The sequence below is a fragment of the Cryptomeria japonica genome, chromosome 7, assembly GCF_030272615.1.
Source record: "Cryptomeria japonica chromosome 7, Sugi_1.0, whole genome shotgun sequence".
Lineage (NCBI taxonomy): Eukaryota > Viridiplantae > Streptophyta > Pinopsida > Cupressales > Cupressaceae > Cryptomeria > Cryptomeria japonica.
In genome coordinates, this window is record NC_081411.1 from 759073191 (window position 1) to 759096283 (window position 23093).

Below are 23093 nucleotides of genomic sequence, written 5' to 3' on the forward strand. Positions count from 1 at the left end.
ACTCCGACAGCACTGGGGGCACTCCTAGCACAGCAAATACCTGACGGCAAGGAAAAAGCAGTCTACTATATAAGTCGCACATTGGTGGGATATGAGCTGAACTACACACCAATTGAGCGTGCATGTCTCGCTGTGGTCTTCGCTTCACAAAAATTACGACATTACATGCTTACTCACAAGACCAAGTTGATTGCCAGAATTGATCCACTAAAATATCTGCTCAACAAAGCTACACTTACTGGGCGACTGGCCAAGTGGGTAATGATTTTGAGTGAATTCGACATTGAATACGTGGACAGAAAAGCCATAAAAGGACAAGCCATCGCAGATCAATTGGCAGATGCTCCCATGATAGATGATGTTCCTCTACAGTCAGAATTTCCAGATGAGTCCATTCTAACAATATCACCTGCAAAGCCATGGCAACTATACTTTGATGGCTCATACATACAGCATGGGGCAGGAGCGGGTATACTCTTTATAACTCCCCAAGGCGATTCTATACCAAAGTCATACCGCTTATCATTTCCTTGCACCAACAATATAGCGGAATACGAGGCATTAACAACGGGGCTAAGGATTGCAGTTCAGTGGAAGATCCAAGAACTTCGTGTTTTTGGGGATTCTCAACTTGTCATCCGTCAAGCAACTGATGATTATCAAACAAAGGATGAAAAGCTAATGCCTTACAAACAACTGGTAGATGATCTGAAACAACACTTTGCAAAGATAGAGTTTGAGCAGATACCAAGAGAACAGAATCGTGCTGCTGATGCCATGGCTACAATTGCTTCGCTCATTGACCTACCGCAAAATGAGACCTGCTATGAGTTCCTGGTGGACAACCTGCTGATTCCGTCATATGAGATCACTCCTACGGAAATGATATGTGTGGTTGGTCCTGAATCCCAGTTATATGGTTCCATATTCACATACCTTCGCGACAACATCTTACCTCCCGATTTATCGAACAACCAACGCCGCACTTTCATCCGCCAATCCTCCCGATACGTTATCCTAGCTGATATCCTATACCGACGAGGTCTAGATGGCACCCTCCTTAGATGTTTAGAGAGTGACGAAGCTCAGATTGCGTTACGAGAAGTGCACGAAGGGATATGTGGTCCGCATACTAGTGGTCCTACCTTGGCCAAGAAACTTATCAGGACTGGATATTACTGGCCTACTATGGAAAAAGATGCATATCAGTTTGTCAAGAAGTGTAAGCAGTGTCAAATTCATGGAGACCTTATACATGCACCAACACAGGAACTACAGCCACTTGCATCTCCTTGGCCCTTTTGTCAGTGGGGACTCGATCTCATAGGCAAGATTCACCCTCCTTCTTCCAACGGACATAAATTCATTATCACAGCCACAGAGTATTTCACAAAGTGGATTGAAGCCGTGCCTCTCACACAAGTTACTGGGAAACAAATCGCTACTTTCATCCTGAACTACATCATTTGCTGATACGGGATTCCTACTTCCATTATCACCGATAACGGGCGTCCTTTCAAGAACCAGGATGTTCGTGAACTCTGTGAGCGCTTCCATATCTCTCATCGTTTCTCCACACCATATTACCCCCAAGGTAATGGCCAAGCTGAGGCGTCTAACAAAACAATTCTCAAAATACTTAAAAAGACAGTCGACGACGCTGGCCGTAACTGACATGTCCAACTCAATCCCGCACTTTGGGCCTATCGTACTAGTGTCCGCACACCTACAGGAGCTACACCTTACTCACTTGTCTACGGTGCTGAAGCCATCTTGCCTATTGAGGTCGAGTTGCCTTTTTTACGGGTCTCCTTGAGAAACATAATCAACGATGAAGACTACAGGGTCTCTCGCTTACAAGAACTAGAACTGCTGGAGGAACGACGACACACTGCTTTTAATCATCTCAAGGCTTACCAACAACGAATGAGTCGCAGTTACAATCACAAGGTCAAGCCTCGCACATTTGAGGTAGGTGACTTAGTCCTCAGAGAGAACCCCAAGAATCAGCAAGATAGAGAAAAGAAGGGCAAATTTGAACCCAACTGGCTGGGTCCTTACATCATCACAGCAGTATATGGATCTGGGGCATATCAGCTCTCAACTATAGAAGGTGAACCCTTGGAGGATCCTATCAACAGCATGCACCTTCGCAGGTTCTACACATAAGCTCTTTTTGAGTATCCTAATGCAAAAATACAAAAAAAAAAAAAAACAAAAAAAATTCAAAAATACAAAAAAATTATAAAAACAAAAAAATCGTTACTTGGTGAAAACCTGGCAAACAGGCGCCTTGTGACAACAAAAAAATTGAAAAATCCAAAAAAGTAAAGAGAAATAATTTCGTCCAACGGTGAAAACCACTTCGGTGGCGCCCTGGGCAAGTACCATGGTGAAAACTGGGTCACCAGCGCCATGCGTAGGGACTTTGCTCCTCCCTCCTTCAGGATTCACTTTCATCCTTTCATTTTGCACACACTCACAACTTATTCGCTCACAATAAACTTACCCATTCCCATCATGGCTTGTTATTGATCTACCCAAGATTGGTTAGCCATCCATAACCCTCCCCTTTCACTCCCTTTTCCATCCATAATAAATCAGATCCTATCTGTGACTACGGCCAATTCCTACGTCTAGTAATGGGTGTGGAACTGAGAACATCACATGTTTCGAGGAGTACAGTTTCTTTCAGCTTTCTTCAGTCTATCCACGCACAATCCGCAATAAAGCAACATTTGCATCGCAAATCCGCAATAAAGTTTCGTCTTCTCCACAATAAAGTATCAGTTTCATGGATTCAGTCAGTTTCCAAGGAGACACAACAGCAACAATAGGCTTCAACAAATCAAATCTTTTAATAGACTCAGACAACATATGGTTCAGTGCTATCTATCCTTTCTGTGAAAGTGAACATTGTGACCACAATCGAATAAGACTTAAACAAGTGACAAGAGACACTAAACTTGAGGACTACAGTAGATGTTGGTGTCGAGTCTTGGTTTTCTTTTGATTTTATCTTTTTGGTGACATGTCTTTTAGCTTTTCCAGGATGTCTTTGACTAGAGATTCTATCTCCAGGATGTCTTTGACTAGAAAGGCGAGGATGGGGTATCGTCACTTATTTGCATTTGCTGTCTGTGGATTGTCTTTTAGTAATGCTATGACTTGTCCAAGGATATGAGGACACTGTGAGTCTAGTATGAACTGGGGCATTCCTTGTTTGTGACTGTCTTATCTCCATGTAAACAGGTACAATGACTTTCTGGGCCGAACAAATGCCTCGATTGTCATAACGTATTCTGCCATAATAAAGCTCAATGATGATAACGCACAAGAAGCTCTTTCATGTTCATATCTTCTGTCTTCCATCCCCCTTTCTTGATTGACTTCCATTGTCCTTCTCGAGTTTGCGTAGCCCGCTATCACATGACTGAGTATAATGACACACCAAAAAAAACATTTGCATTTCATGTAGTTGCACCTACATCACCACATATAAGCATTTCATACATACATATAGATATCACAATTGCATCACATTCTGCATACAACACATGTTAGCACATCTCACATTTTCATTATGTAAATAATCATTTGCAGTATCATATTCATTTGCATTACATACATTTACATTTGCATCATGCATCACATATACAACATAAAAGAACAAAGATGTATTGCATTGCATCATATAAACATCTATATCATAAAACATGTATCACATAAGAACATCTCATCACATAAGGTACACATGCATATAGCTGCCGCAAAACTGGTGACTCATCTCATATATAATCAAATGTGTCATAATACAATGATGTCAAAAGAATCATATGGCTACAAAAGAATCACCCGCAGGTGTCTACAATACAATAATGGTACATATACTGATACAATGGGAGCCCACTATAGCTATGAGGAACTCCCTCCCTCGGAGCCGCCTCGCCTCGACGGAGTCTGAGCTGTAGATGGACCTGCCCCAGGATCCCCCTGTCTCTCTGGTGGTGGTGGAGGCCCCATAACCCCACCACTGGATGCCTGTCTCCTGCGACTCCCTCCCGTAGCCGTCGCTGTGCGCGACGATCTATGGAAGCTCCTAGCCCGCTGATCTGCTGGCACGACTGCATAGTATAGATCCCTCCAGTAGGCGATCTCCTCTCCGGCTCGCAAAACATATGCGTAGCCTGCCCCTGCATCCTCTGCTGCCCGCCTACCTGCCCTCAGAGCTGTCTCGGCCTCGGTGTATCTCTGGATGGCCTGATCCCTCTCCCGCTCTGTATCTCGGACCCTGATCCTGAGGTGGTTCCTCTCTCGAACCAAATCCTCAATCTCATCTGCCTGGCCCTGGCAGATCTCCCGCAGCCTAAGCACCTCATCCTCCTCAGAGTCTCCGCTCTCCGTCCCTGCCTGTGGCTCCTCCTCTACAGGTGCCTGTCCCTGTGCCTGTATAGGTACCTGTGGCTGCACCTGTCTCTGTCCCTCTGGCTGCACCTGTCTCTGTCCCTCTCTGGGACGCTGTGCTGCTGGCACCTGTAGGGGCAGTCCACCCCGTCCTCTCACCACTGGAGCTGCTCTCTCCTGTCCTCCCTCCCTCCGAGGTGCTACCCGTCTCTCTCCCACCACTCCCCTCCGCCTCCGCCGGCCCCTACCTCCATCCCCTCCTCCATCATCATCCTCTCCTCCACCCTCTCCATCCACGGGTTCTGCTGGATCTGTCAATCTAGGAAATGGATGCTCTGCCCAGTACGCAGAGTACTCTGCATCCATCCCTGCATCATCTACCTCTGGCCACATGTCCCATGGCATCGACATCATCTCCGCTAGCTGCATCACTGCCTGATCATATGATAGCAGTGGGCCAAACTACACCTGATCTCTGACCGTACGGGCATACATGCCCGAGCCTCGGGGCATCCTTTGAATCCTGCCATACTGCCTGCATACCCTGTCCACCAGCTGTCTCTCTAATATATAGGGCGTCCGCCCAATCAGGTACCTGCTCCGGAAGGTGTAGGGCAGCTCCAATGCGTCGTCCTCCCACTCCTCGCACCCCAGGTACGGCCTCCAGATCACCATGTCAATGCCATCAATGACTCTCCTCCAGTGCTCCAATCTCCCAATCCGAGGCTGGGATGTAATCATGGCATATAGGTGCACAAAACTCTGTCCCTGTCCTCTGCCTCTGAAGTGAATCGGCCGTGTGATGGGAAGGTGCTCATAGGCCCACACCTGCAAGAGAGTCACACCGCAGCCCAAACCCACTGATCCATGATATACAAACTGATGCAGCTCATAATACAAATGTGCTAGGACACATGGCCCCCATGCATACCTAGTGTGCTCTGCCATCAGCGTCTCCAAGGCCCCTCCCTAGCCCACTGCCAATCCTCGTGTGGCCCTGTCTGGACACAAATATCCACTGATGACTCCCCCAACAACTGCCGGCAATGCTAATCCTGTGGCAGTCATGGTGTCCCAAGCTACATGACCTGCTCGCATCTCCAACTCAGGATCCTGAAAAACCCGTCTCAAGGCCTCCCTGTCACCGTCACGGTCGTAGGGGATCAACTCTCCATCAATAGGAACATGTAGAATCCTATATACATCCTCTAATGTCACTGTCATCTCACCCATCGGCAGGTGAAACGTGCATGTCTCTGAGTGCCATCTCTCGGCCAACGCAGTTAGCAACCCCATGTTTGCCCGAAACTCGGGCACATAGAGCATATGTGTGAGACCCATCTCCTCAATGGAAATCATGTCCTGGATAGACAACTCTGGTCGCAGTCTCTGAGTCGACGGGAATCTCTCCCGTGACTCCAACATCGGCAAATACTCCTGCAGTCAAGCAAATCAATCTTGTCAGTTATCGTGGCATTCACTGTTTATCACAAAATGCTACTCGCTACCTAAATGCATATGGCTATCTACCCTAGTGACACTCACTGTTCATCACAAAGTGTTGCTATTTATCCTAGTAGTGCTCCCTGTTCATCACAAAGTACTACGTGTGTGACATTCCCTGTTCATCACAAAGTGTCACTCACATTCGCACTCCCTGTTCATCACAAAGTGCTGTCTATCCTGGTGCTCCCTGTTCATCACAAAGTGCCTTGATCTATCCTCATCTTCCTAGAGGACCTGCTTGAGTGTATCCTCTCAGCAGCTTATCCAATCGACAGCGTATGTTCATCACAGAACTGCCGATTTGACCTAAAGGACTAAAACCATGCATTTAAACACACAAACGCACTGTTTCAACACACACGCGCTTTTAACTCATAAACGCGCTTATAGACTGCATACACGCGCCTATGCAACACAGACGCGCTTTCTGAACACAAACGTGCCTATGCCAGACACAAACGCGACCAGGGAACACAGACGTCCCTACATGACATAAACGCTACTAAAAATCACAGACGCTGCTACATTTCACAAACGCGTCCGCATTCAACACAAACGCGGTTCCAGGCACAGACGCGCCTGGATCCGACACAGACGCGCCTGTTGGACACAGACGCGCCTGGCGCTGACACAGACGCGGTTGTGCATTTTTGCACTTTTAAACTATCCTATTCCTAGCGCATTTATTGCTCTTAAACATGCATTTATGACAAAACTCGAAATGCGTGAAAGTACGAGGAGGTTTTCGGGTACTTACCGGCTCTCCTGCATCTGCTGGCCTCTGGAATCGGCGGACACGGTCGAATCTATGAATGAATGCCATCGCTGCTGACTGCTGCTGCTCTTTTCTCGCTCTGCACTGTGATCTTCTAAGGGTGTGGATGACAATGAGGATGTCTTTTGCCCGTGGTCTATCTTATAGCCTACCCTAGCCCTGCCCTTCATTTCCCGAGTCAGTCTTTCTAATCCCGTGACTTTGTCACTTTATCCTGCCATTCCATTCTGGCCTTTCTTTCTTATCGAGAGATTGTCTGCAATCTTTCCAGACTTTTTCATCCAATCTCTCGAGGGGGCATATAATTCCTTATTCTGGGGCAACTCTGTATCAGTTCATCTTATCTTCTTTGAAACAACGCGACAAGCCGCATTGTCTCAAAGAGGGGCAAAATGTAGACACCCAAAATTGTCATGTCTAATTAAATAAATATTTTATTTATTTAATTATCTAAGCCTAATTCTTCTATTAATTAAATAAATTTTTATTTATTTAATTAATTAATTTATCTTCTTCTAGCCTTATTTCTCATTTAAATAAATACATTTATTTATTTAAATTATCCCTTTCCTATATTAAATAAATATTTTATTTATTTAATTATCCTACTTCTTCTATTAATTAAATAAATCTTTATTTATTTAATTAATTCATTATCTTTTTCTACACATGACACATGTCATTCATCTCTTATTTCCTACACTACCTACCTCTTTCATTATTTTGGTATTTCTTATACCTACCCTTTAATCCTAGCCGACCTCCTTTTTACACCTCTCAATCTTAACCCTCCATTTCTCATTGTGTCTTCTATTTAAGGAGATGCTTTCTTCATTGACAAACCCGAATGACTGATTTTGGAGGACTTGGCTACACTACAATTCTACTTGCAACCACATTCCGTTCTTTATTGAGCTCTTGTGCACATAAAAATCTGAGAGCAAGCATATCAAACAAGATCAATGGAGATAGGAAGAATGGAGATCAAAACCCTAGTGGACATGTGATGGTATAATCTTTGTGATTTTGAGTTATTTGCATTGTCTTAGGTTATCTTCATATGTTATGGTGGATCTTTGTTCATTGTTAGGCTAGGGTTTGGTGGTTGAATCCATTTTAGTCTTTCAATATTGTTGTTTATTGCTATCCATTTTCACCATATACACTAACTATAATCATTGCATGTTTAACAACACAATGGAAGTCTATCATAAGTTTTCCTAAGAGTAACCAACGAAGATTAATTTTCATAGATTATATTAACACCACAGTTAATCCATTTAATTAAACAAATTGAACTCTTAAGTTTAAAACTACACATACATCCAAATTTCATAATAAAGAAATAAAAGTATTCCAATGTATCCAATTTCCATAAACCATTTAAACATAAGATCAAAACAATAACATTCATTTCACTGACATAACAATATTACAATATCCATAAATACATGGCTTCCAATAATACCACTGGTTACAAAGATACAATATCAAGGTTACATAAAAGTCTGATACAATGATCACAAGGTCTCACTGAACAATGATCTCGAACAAGAGCTGATACATAAACCACGATCCAAGAAACACCAGCGAAGCCTTTCCTCGCCTGAAGATACAATCCAGAACATCCGATGGGAAGTGGCACTACCACCCGACCATGTGATCCCGAAATGGAACCACCCCACCGTGCTAGGAGATAGTAGAAAACCCTCAAGCAAGCAAAGCAAGACAAGTACAAAAGGAATACAAGACTCTGCAACCATCCATGTAACACAACTCACAAAACACTAGTGACTCTAAGAAGAGAGTGTCATCGCATAGCTTGATGGTTACCATGGTACAACCTCCATAGGTCCCGACCCCCATACTCGGGTTTCTCTTGGTAACCTCTCCCAAGCCTTCGGTTCCAACTAAGTCTCATGCAGACCCTACCAATCCTTTTGTGAAGACAAGGTGGTAAGTTTGCCATTCCAGGCCTTCTCATAACATCATGAGCCGTGTACAAGCACTCATCTATGCACGAGGCACATTTATCTTAATTAATATTTAAATCTACCCACCCCCTAATCAATTATTAGGTTATCACTTTTTAACTAACTTTCGACGGGTTATCCTGTCATCCACTTTGGGCACGGCCCCCACTCGAAAGCCACTCTCTCTCTTAGGACACTAATAGGAAATGTTTCTCTCTACGAGAACTCTATGGCGAAACAGGCAACCATAAACAATCTTGACAAACACAGGTGATGGATACACAAATACCAACCCAAGAATGACCATTTGGACAAAGACACACAATGGCTCATATCAAATAGGTTATACAACAACACCTGGTCTAGGAGAAATAATATCATAGGACACAATGACAATTTAATCAAAATTGCAATAAAACTTGACTGAGAACACATTATACGCAAGATCCTATTACAAGCAATCTTTCCTTAAAAACAGTCAAAGCATAAATGACATGCAATTTACAAATTTCCAGATAACAAAAATTTACAACTTTTAAAAAAAAAAAAATTCACTTTGTCATTTGTCCAAAAAGATTTAAAATACAAATAATTCTCCTAATGTATTTTCAACATATTCGTTTAAATTAACATTCCAAACTGTAATTAAATAATATTTAAAATAACATTTAAAATATTATAATAACTACCAAAAGAAACACAAACACACACACACACACACACACACACACACACACACACACACACACACATATAAACTCATATATGAATATACATATATTTATTTATATACATACATATAATAATAATTTTTAATTTATTTAATCCCCTGGGTCCGAAACCCGAAGCAGTGGATAGGGTTTAAAAATTAATTAAAATTATAAAAACCACTTTAATCATTGCAAAAAGGTCTGTCACGGTAGCCTATGCTACCGCGGTAGCTAGTACTACCGTCCGTAGCTAGTACTACCGTCCGGTAGCACTACTACTGCAGGTAGCTGCTACCGTAGGTAATAATTTTTTTTTTATATATATATATATTTTTAATTTATATATATATTTTTAATTATTTTATATATATATATTTTTTAACAGAAAAATAATTAATCAATATTTTTTTTTTAATAATTTCATTTAAAATTTTTTTAGCAACAATAATAACAAAAAACAATATTTTTCCCATGATTCCATTTTAACAAAATTTCAATCCTTCTTCATTTAAAAAAAAATAAATTTAATTAACCTAAATAAATTTAATGTATAATTAAATTTATTTCCTTAAGGTAATTAAAACCATTTCTCAGGTAAATACCCTTTTTACACAAATCTTGCAAATTTTCCATGCATCCTAAAATCCAACAAATTTTCTATAACAATTTTTCTAATTTTCACAAAATTACATTCTTTCCACAAACAAGAAATACACATCAGGCATGAATTTTTCAAACACAACTTGAATTCACTAGAAGAGAGTTTTGGATTTGACAATTATTTTACACACACATCAAGCAGAGAAAAATAGAAATATTTTTAATAAAACACAAAACTAAGAATTCATCCAACCTGGTATAGCTTTCCTGGAAGAATTTTGTAGAAGAGCCCTAATCCCTTCAATAACTTCCAATAAATTTTCTACACCTAAATTCTTGACCTGTTCCTGTGTGTTCCTGTCTGTGTTTCTAAAATAAAGACCTAACCCCTATTTAAACTAAAATTCTAGGTTCAATAGCTTTTTCACAAAAAACCTAAATTTAGAATAATAATAATTTATTTATTTTATTTTCTAAATTTATCACATGCAATAATTAAAAAACATTATTCTTTCTTTACTTTTCTCATGCACATTAATTAATTTTCTAAATAAAGAATTAATACAATAATTTAATTCCAATTAATTCCTTTTCTAAATAAAGAATTAAAACAATATTTAAATTCTAATTAATCCTTTTATTCATTTATTTAATTATAACTTTAGAAAATAATAAATATAATTAATCTAATTTATTTTTTTAAAAATAAAAATATATTTTTAATACCATGCAGCTTAATTTAATAATTTCTTTAATTAACTAAATTTATAATCTCAATGCATAAACAATACAATAACGAGATAATTTCATAAACTTAATTAATTAATTAATTAAATCCACTAAAACATTCAAATTAAACAAATCTCAAGCAATTACCCATAAAAGATAAAATGACAAAATACGAAGACCGAACTAATTGATAAAATGACTAACTGACGACACTCATACGAGTGTAACTGAGTAAAAATAGGGTCAACTACTATCTCCTCCACTTCCATCGAAAAATATAAGGCACACTCAGACCTGTGAAGCCAGGTGGAGACGATACCCCGTACCTACCTGGTACTTGTACCTGCAATATCTTGCATCACCGAACCACACATGCATATATATATAATATAGAAAAACACGACAAACACACCGATGAAGGAGAATCGCGACATTCCATGTCTCACCGAAATGAGTGAAGGAAAATCGTCCCCTTGCATCCAATACACTCGCAAACACACAACATATAATTCCACATTGCATAAATAAAGTAAAATGTCAGTACATAGCAATAATACATAAAATGCCATAAATCACAAGTACTAAAATATTGCAAATAAATTATACATCTCATCTCCAAATAAAGCATAATGTCATAAAAATCTGAATAATATGTCATGGTAATGTATCCACTAAAAAACAACCAATAACAAAATATGTGTCTAATGAGTTCAAACTAGTAGGGGTACTACAAGAATTCTCTCTCTTCTTTTCATAGTGGCTTGAAAAGTTTTAAAATAGCCCCATAAAGCCGATTTTCGCATAACATTGTCACCCAAACCCAACAATCCTTCCTTGATTTGCATAGCCAACAGTTTATCATAAGCCCATTGGAGTTTCCAATTCCAAGGATCTCATTCATGAAATAGAGTGCTAAACAGACAATTAGAGATCCAAACTTGAAGACATGTTTCATATATCTTGCTTTATCTTCTTCAAGTTTCTCATTAAATCATTGAGAAGTACTGTACAAAGATCATACCTTTTGTCTTCCTTTAACATTTCATAGGCTACAAATATGGCCGTGCCAGAGATAGAATTCAGCCTGCTCGATTGATATACCTTGTATCCAATCACCATTGAGGCAAATCTAACATCGTTCTCAATAATATCATTGATAGTCATTGATCGGTTGTCAAACTAATATTTGGTAATCTTTGTCAGCGTTGTATTCTATATTTTCCTTAATCCGGGGACTTAACTGGTTGCTTTTAAATAGGTAACTGCTTCAATGGCTTGCTTGGTGATCTTATAAGGTTGATCCAACCACATGAATTCATTGTGAACTCTTCTTAGAATGTAACAGACCCATTCTTCTTCATCGAGCACCAAAAAATGAATAAGTTGTACAAAACCCTTATCCTGAAGTGCCTTGAATTCAGGCTTCAGATTTCACACAGTATCTGACAGATGCTTGTTGTAGAATGAAAGCATATCGACATTGCCCAATTCTTCGATGCTATAGTGGATATAAGCCCTAATATCCTCGTTATGAAGCACACCATATGGGACTAAAGAAAATGCTCCTTCCAGATCATCTTCAATAGATTTAAATGGATGCCTCTTGAATATAGGTTTTGCTCTCTCAAAAATTTCCACCACCAAAGGAGTCGCAACACCAGATACAAATGCCATGTCAAATTTAGGGTATGAAAAGATTGCTCGCAAATGGATAAATACCTCTTTTGATCTCAACGAGATGCTAGAAATCTCTGAATGATCGCTTCTAGATCGATTATCACAACTCAAACTTGTTCGCCTACTCTTTTGCTCTTACTCTTCATTCGCAATGTGATAAATGAATGACTGAAATTCCCTTTTTAACCTCATTTTGAGTTGTAATAAATGCTCAACCTTAAAGGCTTTTGGCTACACCGTTTTTCATCATTTTGTTCACCGGATTATCAGACCGCCATAAATCTACCGGTTATCAACTGCATAACTAATCTCTTTGATCTGCAACCATCCTTGATCGGTTACAGATCTCTGCAAGGGGGGGGGGGGTTTCTAAAGATCTACATGATAATCTACCCCCTAAGGCAAAAATACCCTAGTTATCGGATGAGGTTCCAACACCAAATTTAGGTGTGGAGCCATTTTGCACATTTGAATCTTCTTTTTTTACCCACATATTCTTATGTTGATCTCTGATTTCATCTACCTTTGTTTTGCCTTTCTTATCTTGATTGTTCTTGTTCAACGAACCATTGTTGATTTTGCAATATCTTACAATATGACCTAGTTTGTTGCATGCATGACAAATAACATTCCTTTGCATAGGCCTGAAGTTCATTTGATTTGGTCTCATCCTACATTGGTTAGATATATGTCCAAACATCCCACAAGCACATCATATCTTGTTTGGAAAATTATTTATCACTCTTCTGCACATATTTGACTTATGACCAAAGTTGTTGCATATGAAACATTGACCAGTAAAGGTAGGACCATTGTTCATATTATTCATCATCCCATTATTCATCTACTTCTGCATTGATTTTCCATATGACCAATTTTACCACAAACAAAACATTTACCATTGAATTTATAGGCATTAAGTTGTCTTACCGGAGGTTTCTTGTTCTTTTGCTAATGATTGCTTTGACTAGAACCAGAGGATTCTCCTTTCTCAAATCCAAGTCCTCACATGTCTTTTGCATGTCTCTGACTTTCCAGCATCTCATCTAACCAGGTTGAACTAGTTTTGAATTTTTCTTTGTACTCATTAGCAGTAGTCAACTCATCTTTGAGAATTATGATCTGCCTTTCAAGTTCTTGCCCATCATTCTTTGTTTGCACCAATTCAAGCTTCAACTGATTATTCTCATATGTCAATTTGCAACATTCATCAGATCTGTCCTTCAATGATTGAGTCAGGGTTTTTTCATTCTTCTTTCGGTCTTCAATCTCCTTAGTCAACTTCATGACAATAGATTGGATCTCATTCTTCAAAAATGCATTCTTCCTGACCAACTTCTCACATTCATCAGTCTTATCTTTTAAGACTTGATTGTCAACACTTTGTTCTTCTTTCTCATTCATCTTATCTATCAGCTCCTTTCTCTTTTCTTTAGAAGCGTTCAATTGATCCTTCAATGTCTTAATGAAGTCTTCGGCTGCATTCAGATTTCTTTTTTAGGCTACTCTTTTCCTTCATTGCTGCATCAAGATCTTTAAGTACCACACTAAGTTGTCTCTACAAACCGAAGTCCATTGATTAAATATTCCAGATCTTCCTCTAGCTGTTAGGCTTCTTCCGAGGCACAAGGCTCTGATACCAATTGTTGAAATCAATGAACACTGAGAGGGGGGGGGGGTGAATCAATGTTTTGGAATTTACAAATTTATAAAACTGATTCTTTAATCACCAGATGCAAAGAACATAAACTATAATGCAGAAACACAAAGCAAATAACCACACAACCATAACACTAAAATTTGTACGTGGAAACCCGGAAAGGGAAAAACCATGGTGGGATTGAGTACCAACAATATTATTATACTATGGCCACTAGTAAAACAATTTTACAAAAGTGGAATGCACTTGCATTTAGCCACACTGCGTAGAGCTCACTACTCAATTACAAAACAGGGTTGCAACCCCGGAGGACTCACTGTCCTACAAATGAGATATAGAAGCAAACACAATGTCTGAACTAGAGTATAGCATCTACAAATGCTAGGAATCTGTTTCAGTTAGGCTCAAGAATGATCTGCTGTCGTTGCTCTGAAAAACTACTCTGTTTTGCTCTGCTACCATGTACCAGATCATAAAAAATTAAGATGTGCACGTGAAACTACGCTGAATCACTTCCAAAACAATTTTGCATACTCTCACTCCCTCAAAATCATCATTCAAGTTGGTCTTATCTATCCACACCACCAAAATAGATCTTCATCAAGTCGGCTTCACAAAACTGCAAAATATGAAATGTATAGTCTCATGTCAGCTCAATCCTTCTACAAATCCTTATTCCAGACCTAAAGCATATGATCACATGCTTCCCATAGGTTGGCCCAATTACCTCGAACTCATCAATATCCACTAGAATCACCTCAAGGAATCTAGACCACAGGCTACACCATAAAAAATAATGATAACTTTGTTCTTCCTTCAATACCAGATATTGGACCAAGAAACTTGTTCTAGAATCAACACTAGAGGCTAGAATTGCCTGATAAGATACCTCACACATCCAATCAACTAATCCAATCACCGCAACCAAAATTGCATCACTAGAAATGAATAATGATTACCGGACCTATACACTGTGTTCCACCGACCAAACTTATGCTTCATGAATAACCAAACTTACTGAAGACTTCCGGTAATCCCAATCTCCATATATTAGATAGGATTACTAGGCTGAGTTGCCATCAATGACAACCTCTTAGTAATCTCATGCATCAAACACCATCAATCTCCATCAGAGCATCATCGAAACAATGTCTTTGGCCAACACTCTCTAGTGGAGAGAAAGCGTTGAAGAGAAACATGACACCATCTTCTTCTCATACACATACTCTAGTCCAAGGGGGGAAAAGATAAAAATGTTGGTATATGAATCTCTCTAGATCCTCCTTATTCTCCTGGAGCTTATCATAATCATCAACATATTTGTAGGTAAGGTGATGTTATGCATTTTATTCATGATGTTTCTCCTCACATAATATTAAGCAAAAATGAAGCTTTAGATGATAAGGACCCTCCTTCCCAACCCATCAAAAAAGAGATGCATGATGATAGAAGAAAATTTCCCCACAAGGGATATCCCTTCATCATATACTTATCCCTTTGATTCTTCTAAGTGCCCTTACACTATAAATTTTAAATAAATCTATGATAATAGTCCTTCTTCCTCACAATTGAAAAATTCTTATAGGAGTGGTTATAATATAATTTCAAAACAAGGTTATAGTGGACAATAACATGGAAAATATGAATAAGGAATTAAAGTCCCTATAAAACCTCCTTCACAAGCCAGTACATAAGGTATAGGACATCCTCATCATTCACGTATGGATCATCTCCTTAAAGTTCAAAGGCTTAAGGTGTATTTTGCAAAAAATACTCTATTGTCCATCTAAATGTGCTTCTTCCTCAAATAATCCTTTATGAACATATCATAAAACTAATGATCATCATACAAATGGATGTTATGATTTTCAAAATGAAATACAAGGACTCATTGATAATAGAACTCTCAAAATAATTGAAAACAATCCCTGTCCTTCTAGCACATCTTGTCCTACATCTCAAGAGACAAGACCTACCCCTATTGACAATCAAGACAAATTAACTACAAGAATCTTTTGGAGATTGAATTATGATAAGAATGTTGTTTTTCCTTTCATAAGATATAGCAATAACAACAAAGAAGGTGATGAGTATTGTCTTGTTCATCATTGTTAATCTTATTCTCTTGGAAATTGTAAAGCTTTTAAGGAATTTGTTCAAAACCAATATGATTGGTTTCTCATAGCTCTTACAACTGATCTTGTAGTTTTTCTTGGTGAAGAGGTAGTGCCTTAGAACTCCATGCACCTTATCATGTTGCTCCTTACCCTATGGAACTAGTAGTTTAACCTTATTGGGGGCTCTTTGTCATGAGTAGTGATACATCTTAATTTTCAAATCATACTTCGACAGCAACATAATTCTTCCTTGCCTCCTTGCTTAGGGGGTAAGGATGGTATATTCAATCCTCTCTCCTTTTGAAAATTGCCTCCTCTTTTGAGTTGTATTTTGCACATCTTGATGAATTTTCTTGCATTGAATCTTCCTTCATGTGAGTACATGCACGTTCCTTGCTTAGGACCTTTTATTTTCTTTATGTGCCACATCTTTTATGTATAATATATCTTTGGAGGTTGTGTAATCCTTCTCTTTGTCCTTATGCTTGAGGGGAATTGATTTCTCCTATCCTTTCTAAGGTTCTACTTTTCCTTTGTTGAGTGGTGTTTGCTTATGATACAATGTAGTTCCTTGTGTGAAGTTGTTTTATTTCTCAAGGATTCTCTCTTATGCAAGAGGTGTGTATCCTTGTGTACAACCTCTTATTCACTTGGCAACGCATGTCTATTATAAGCAAACCCCTCACTTTGGGTCAAAAGTGTGTTATCCTTCATCAAGAATCACTTTTACCTAGTAATAGGAGGAAGACATGAATTCTTGTTCTCTTTTCATTCTTTTGGTCAATGATGTTAATTTTGTTCAAAATCTCTTCTTGGAGGTAGATGTCTTTGAGCAAAGATCTCTTCCACCTTCTCCTCCAAAAGATTCCCTTTACACTTGTTACAAGATATGTCTTTTACAACTATATTTTTCTTGCTTATAAGAGTCACGCCTCTTTAGCTTGGATTTATGTAAACATTGTTGCCTAAAGGATATCTAGTTGGTGTTGAGGTCTATATCCTTGTTTCTAGCTTCCTTAAGACATCAACATACCTCTATGTTGACATATTAAGGAGGCGGGGGGGGGGGGGGGGGGGAACATACATATTTCCCTCTTTGTACTATATTTTTTGATTTTGCATTTCTTATACAAGGTGTACATTCTCGAAACTAGATCTAACTCTTATACGAGATGTTTCATTCTAGAAACTAGACACATCCTTTTTATATGTCTTATATGGGGTATACATTCTCGATACCAGACCTAACACTTTTACGAGATGTTAATGAAACCAGACATATTTGTTTTTATTATATGTCTTTTACAACCATATTTTCCTTGCTTATAAGAGTCATGCCTCTTTAGCTTGGATTTATGTACACATTGTTGCCTAAAGGATATCTAGTTGGTGTTGAAGGTCTATATCCTTGTTTCTAGCTTCCTTAAGACATTGACATACCTATATCTTGACATATTAGGGGGGGAGGGGGCATACATATTTCCCTCTTTGTACTGTATTTTTTGATTTTACATTTCTTATACAAAGTGTACATTCTCAAAAATAGACCTAACTCTTATACAAGATGCTTCATTCCCGAAACCAGACACAACCTTTTTATATGTCTTATATGGGGTGTACATTCTTGATGCCAGACCTAACTCTTATATGAGATGTTCCTGAAACCAAACATATTTGTTTTTATTACATACATCTTATACAGGTTGTTGCACACTCGAAACCAGACCTAACTCTTAGACACGATGCTTAACCCTTGAAACCAAACAACAACATATATAGAAAGTGAGTTGACTAGAATAACACAACTTGCTAGACCTTTCAGCTCTTCCATTTTCAAGATGAGTAGAACTAGCATAACATAGCTTCCTAGACTAATCTCACTCTCCTTCTTTACATGAATCACTCAACATAACATAACTTACATTATCCCGTGAGTATTCATGTTCTCGTGGGTCACCCAACATAACATAGCTTGCTCCTCTCTTGCTCTTGTTTTCATGGATCACCTAGCATAGCGCAACTTGCTAGTCTATTACGTCCATGTTCTCTCTTTTCTTCTCCCCATGATCTCATACCTTTGCTATTTGTAGATCATGGTTCATCACTTGATGCATGCTCTTTCTCTTTTTATGTGACCACTTGTGTTATTGTGATAGCATTTCAAGAATGATATTAGTAGTTGAGACATTTGATTATTGAGGTCTCTTCAACTAGTTGACTTGGAGCCTTTTTTGTTTGTAGTATTAACCCCCTTTGTGTTGTGTGTCTTATGTCTTTGTTTTGATTTTTGTCTTTGTCTTGTTTTGTGTGTCTTTGCATGTGATTGTGTGATTTAAGATCCTAAGATTGGGGGCTTGGTTTCTCAAATTAGTGATGTCTTATCTCCTTATAATCTTGCTCCTAGTTGCTCCTCTCTCTCACCTTTCTACTTTACCACGAGTATTTGCATAGGCTCATACTCCCATTAAATCTCTTACTCCTATTAAAGTGGGGGCTAATTTTAGTGTCATAAATTATAATCAGTACAATTTACACCTCATGTTTGTGCTCCTACTTTAGTGTGTCCTGTCTCCATTCCCCCTAGGTTTGTTTTGGCCCTCTTTACTCCAACCTTGATGTCACCTGTTCACACCCTAAGTGAGCCCCATCTTGAGTTTCCCTTCTCCCATTTCCTATTTGTTGGTCCTCTTTTTGGAGGAAAAGGGCATGGAGTGCCTTGGTCCTAGACCAAGGCGCCCCAAAATGCCCTAGTCCCCCTTAAACATGACCCAATTTGAATATGGACAAACACTCCTCCTCGATGGATTTTGGTCCCCGTGGCCACACTTGATTGTTGGAGGTCACCCTAATTGGTAATTTACCTAGGGAACCTTATATAAAGACATTCGTCAAGCATTCATCATCATATAAAGACATCTGTCAAACATTCACTCCTATCCATAATATTCGTGCATCCGTCAAGCATTCATCATCAAGAATTTAAAAAAATTCAAGGCAACATTTTATCCTTCAAGCATTATGGAGCAAAGTTACATCAATCTTCATGCAAGCATGTGTGTTTGATTAGGTTTTTCATGTTCATGTGTTTTTCATTCCATTACATCCAACATTTGTGATTACATTCAAAGAGAATTACATCATCAATCTTTCTATCAACCATTGCAAATATGAGGTATATCTCCTAGCATTTACTTCAATATTTACATTATTCAATTCAAGGCTAATTCTCAAATCGAGGTTTGACCTAAGGCAAACACCTATCTACAATCCTTTGTTCTCTCTTTCCATGTATAGTGAATTGACTTAGGAACTGTACTTAAAGATTTTGATAGAGTTGATGACGACAAACAAGTTCAACTTTTGACAGATCGAAAATCGGAGGACGAAGACAAATCTCTACTAATTGGTCCTAAAACATCAACCCAAACTTTTTCGAACAAGTTCCAAATCTCTTCTTTTGCCTAGATCCCTATCCGTGGCTCTCTTGGATATCCACAACATTATGTTTTCATCAATTTACTTCAATTATCCCTTGTCTTACCCTAATTTCACAATTCACATCCAAATTCAACTAGAAAGAGGGCGCAAACTAAAAACCAACGAATCTAATCATAATTTCAACCCTTTCCTATTTGGATTGTGACTAGATCTATTGGATTCACCCCTATCAATGTATTGGTTTCTTAAGTAAGATTAGTGGTCTTATTATCTTAATTGATGAAACCCTAATTTTACACCATTATAGGTTCATCATGGTTAATTTGGTACAATGATGTGGATAATGCTACAATTTGTGACATTATTTTTAGGAAGTCTATTGAACTATGTTATGTTTTATTTGCATGATTTGGAGTGACATTAAGAAAATTGAAGGGTGTGTAGAGATCATACTTGTATAATCAATAAATCCCAACAAAATGACATGCTAAATGATAAACACATCATAAGACATCATGTCATATAATAGTATGCATACCCTGACATAATGGAAACATTAGGTTATGATTTAATGTGCATATGCCATCTAGAGCAATATTTAGGGCTCAAGCTATTCTCCATACAAAATGACATGCTAAATGCTAAACACATCATAAGAAATCATGTCATATACTGATAGTATGCATACCCTGACATAATGGAAACAACGGATTAGAGAACAAATGTGACGATGACGAATTAGACGCCAACAAATGTCCCTGATTTCCGTTTCCCGATTGTCGATGATATACAGCGTGAAGTTGAAATAAAATAAAACCTCAATACAAAAATTAAATAAAATAAAATAACCGTGTACAAAAATAAAATAAAATAAAATAACCGTGTCCAATATTTAGTAACTGCATATCAAACCCTTAAAATGCATGGAGATGTGTGTGTTCATCAGCTACGTTTCTATACAGAAAACACAAGTACAAATGTATGAAAAGGTCCTAATTCATCGAGTTAACAAAGAAAACAAATAAAAGATTGGAATCATTATCTCTCTTACAGTATTTAAGATAAAGATCTAATTTACAATTTGGAGCTCGAGTGGCATAGCGGCCAGCCAAGTGTTAACTGCATGCCATCAGTTTTACAGTTGTCCTTTTGCTAAGACTCCACCTACAATAACACTCAATGAAAATCGATAGGGATAACAGAATTCATTGGGATCTATTCCAGTCCATTAGAGATATGAATTCACTGCGAGCTTAATTCAGTGGGGTTTTTCTCAGTCTATTGCAGATCAATCTGGCTTGACATCTTTATTTTTTCCAATATACTCAATTTCAAGTTTTATAGCAAGTAATAAAGTCTATACAGAGTTTAAAACAGAGAAAAATGACATCAAGTGATAGGCCTCCTTATGGTCATATGCCATCAACAAAGGAGGATGTTCCAGGGAAGCCTCTTAGCATGGGGTCCAGTCTTATTGAGAAGGGTGCCAAAATGCTTCAGACCATGGCTCCTATCAAGCAGTTTCAGCAGGTATATATGTATATATATTTGTTTTTTTGAAAATCTATTCATTGATGTTGAAAGATATGTAAGTATTAATCATAATTTGTTTCTGACAAATGAAGAATCTTATGGATTCTTAACTTAAACACAGTTTTTATTTTGTGGTAGCATGTGTGCAGTTGGGCAATATATTCCCATGACATGAGCAGACAGATTGAAACACACCATTATGTTACAAGGCTCAATGAAGATTTTCTCCAATGTGCTGTCTATGATGCAGAGTCCAGTGATGCACGTCTCATTGGTAGGCTGTGTAATGGAAAATTATTTTTTACACAATTTTAGATTATCATTATTATTTTTCATAGATTTTTGGTAATGCCCATTATTGTAAAATTAAAACATGGATGCCTTAAAACACTGTGAATAAAAAAATCTAATCAATCTATCAGATTGATTAAATTGTAATCAATCATGGATGCCCATTTTGATTCAATGATAAAAATCTATGATGCATCTATTTTTCTTGTGGTTTCAGGTGTAGAATATATTGTATCAGATAGGCTGTTTGAGGCACTGCCTAATGAGGAGAAGCAACTTTGGCATTCCCATTTTCATGAGGTAGAGAAGCCTAATGAAGTACCCACAATAGATTCCTACTTTTATTTATTGTGTGTGGTTTCAGTATTGATGGTGAGATTGGGAATGTGATATACAGATTAAATCAGGCTTGTGGGTTAATCCTGGGGTACCTGAGCTAATTCAGAAACCAGAGCTGAAGAAACTTGCAAAGAGCTATGGAAAATTTTGGTGCACATGGCAGTTTGACAGAGGTATGTACAAAACTTTAAAAACAAAAAGGTTTTGTGGGCTTTTAGATTGTTCAAATGAAGTCTGTCACATTAGAAAAATTTAGTGCAATTTTTTTCATTTTTTGATTTTTAGGTGACAGACTACCCTTGGGAGTCCCTGCCTTAATGATGTCACCTCAAGGTGAGAATTGGGGTCAGATAAAGGAGGAGCTTATATTGAAAAGAGATGAAAAATACAAGATTTCTACACTGGAGAAAGCAGAGAGCAGAGTTGGGATTGAAGGGCCTGAGAAAATAGATCCCCTGGCTGACCATTGGAAAAAGAATGGAAAAGGGTGGGTGGTGGAAGCCAAAGAGATTGACATGATACTCAAAGCAGGGTCTCCCCTCTCAACTTTAAGAGCATCACAAACATAAACTTTCTGTACCATGTAACACATCTGAATGCTGCTGTGTTCTCTCACCTCTCTGTATAGTATAAGCAATTTTGAGTATATATGTTTTGAGATACATTTTTTTCTGGATGTTAGGTTGAGAGTAGATATTAGTAAGGTTGAGTATCCAAGTTATGTGATCTACAAGAGTTTCATGGTTGATAGCAGGGGATATCTGTAGGTGCCTCTTTAACTGTGGGTACATCTGTTATGAATGTTAACCTGGTTTTCAATTGGCTCTTTTATACATTCTAATAGACTATATATTGTGAAGGAAGAGATGGTTTTGTTGTGTAAATGTAGACCAGCTTATATTTTCCTGTTCTATTAATATTTACAGGGTGACATTAAGTATTACAGTACAAGATATGGAATTCTTTCTACCTGGTTCATTGAAAGAACAAAAGTTTGAATTATAGTTTCATTTATTAATGGTTATACATATTACTACTACTATCTATGTGTATAATATGAATACTGCAATTCTATTGAAGATAATATAGATATTGGATAGTAAAAAGTTATCTCTGACTATTGTTCTTTGTGTAATCATTGATCTTGATAATCTTTCATTTGTTCATATAATAATATTCACTAAAATCTATGACTATGATTCTTTGTGTAATCATTAATCTTGATAATCTTTGATTTGTTCATATGATGATATTTACTAAAATCTATGATTTAATATTATAAAAAAGTTATGACTATTGTTCTTTGTGTAACCATTGATCTTTGATTTGTTCATTTGATAA

The 23093-nt window shown here is 37.9% G+C and overlaps 1 protein-coding gene across 1 annotated transcript; it reads left to right on the forward strand.

The window, feature by feature from the left end:
• Positions 1-20716: 20716 nt before the first annotated feature.
• On the forward strand, positions 20717-22697 carry LOC131030036 (oil body-associated protein 2A). Its single transcript, XM_057960717.2, has 5 exons — positions 20717-21119; positions 21261-21396; positions 21631-21713; positions 21811-21925; positions 22038-22697. The coding sequence occupies exons 1-5, from the start codon at positions 20973-20975 to the stop codon at positions 22319-22321; spliced, it is 765 nt and encodes a 254-aa protein (XP_057816700.2). The 5' UTR covers positions 20717-20972; the 3' UTR covers positions 22322-22697.
• The last annotated feature ends 396 nt before the right edge of the window (positions 22698-23093 follow it).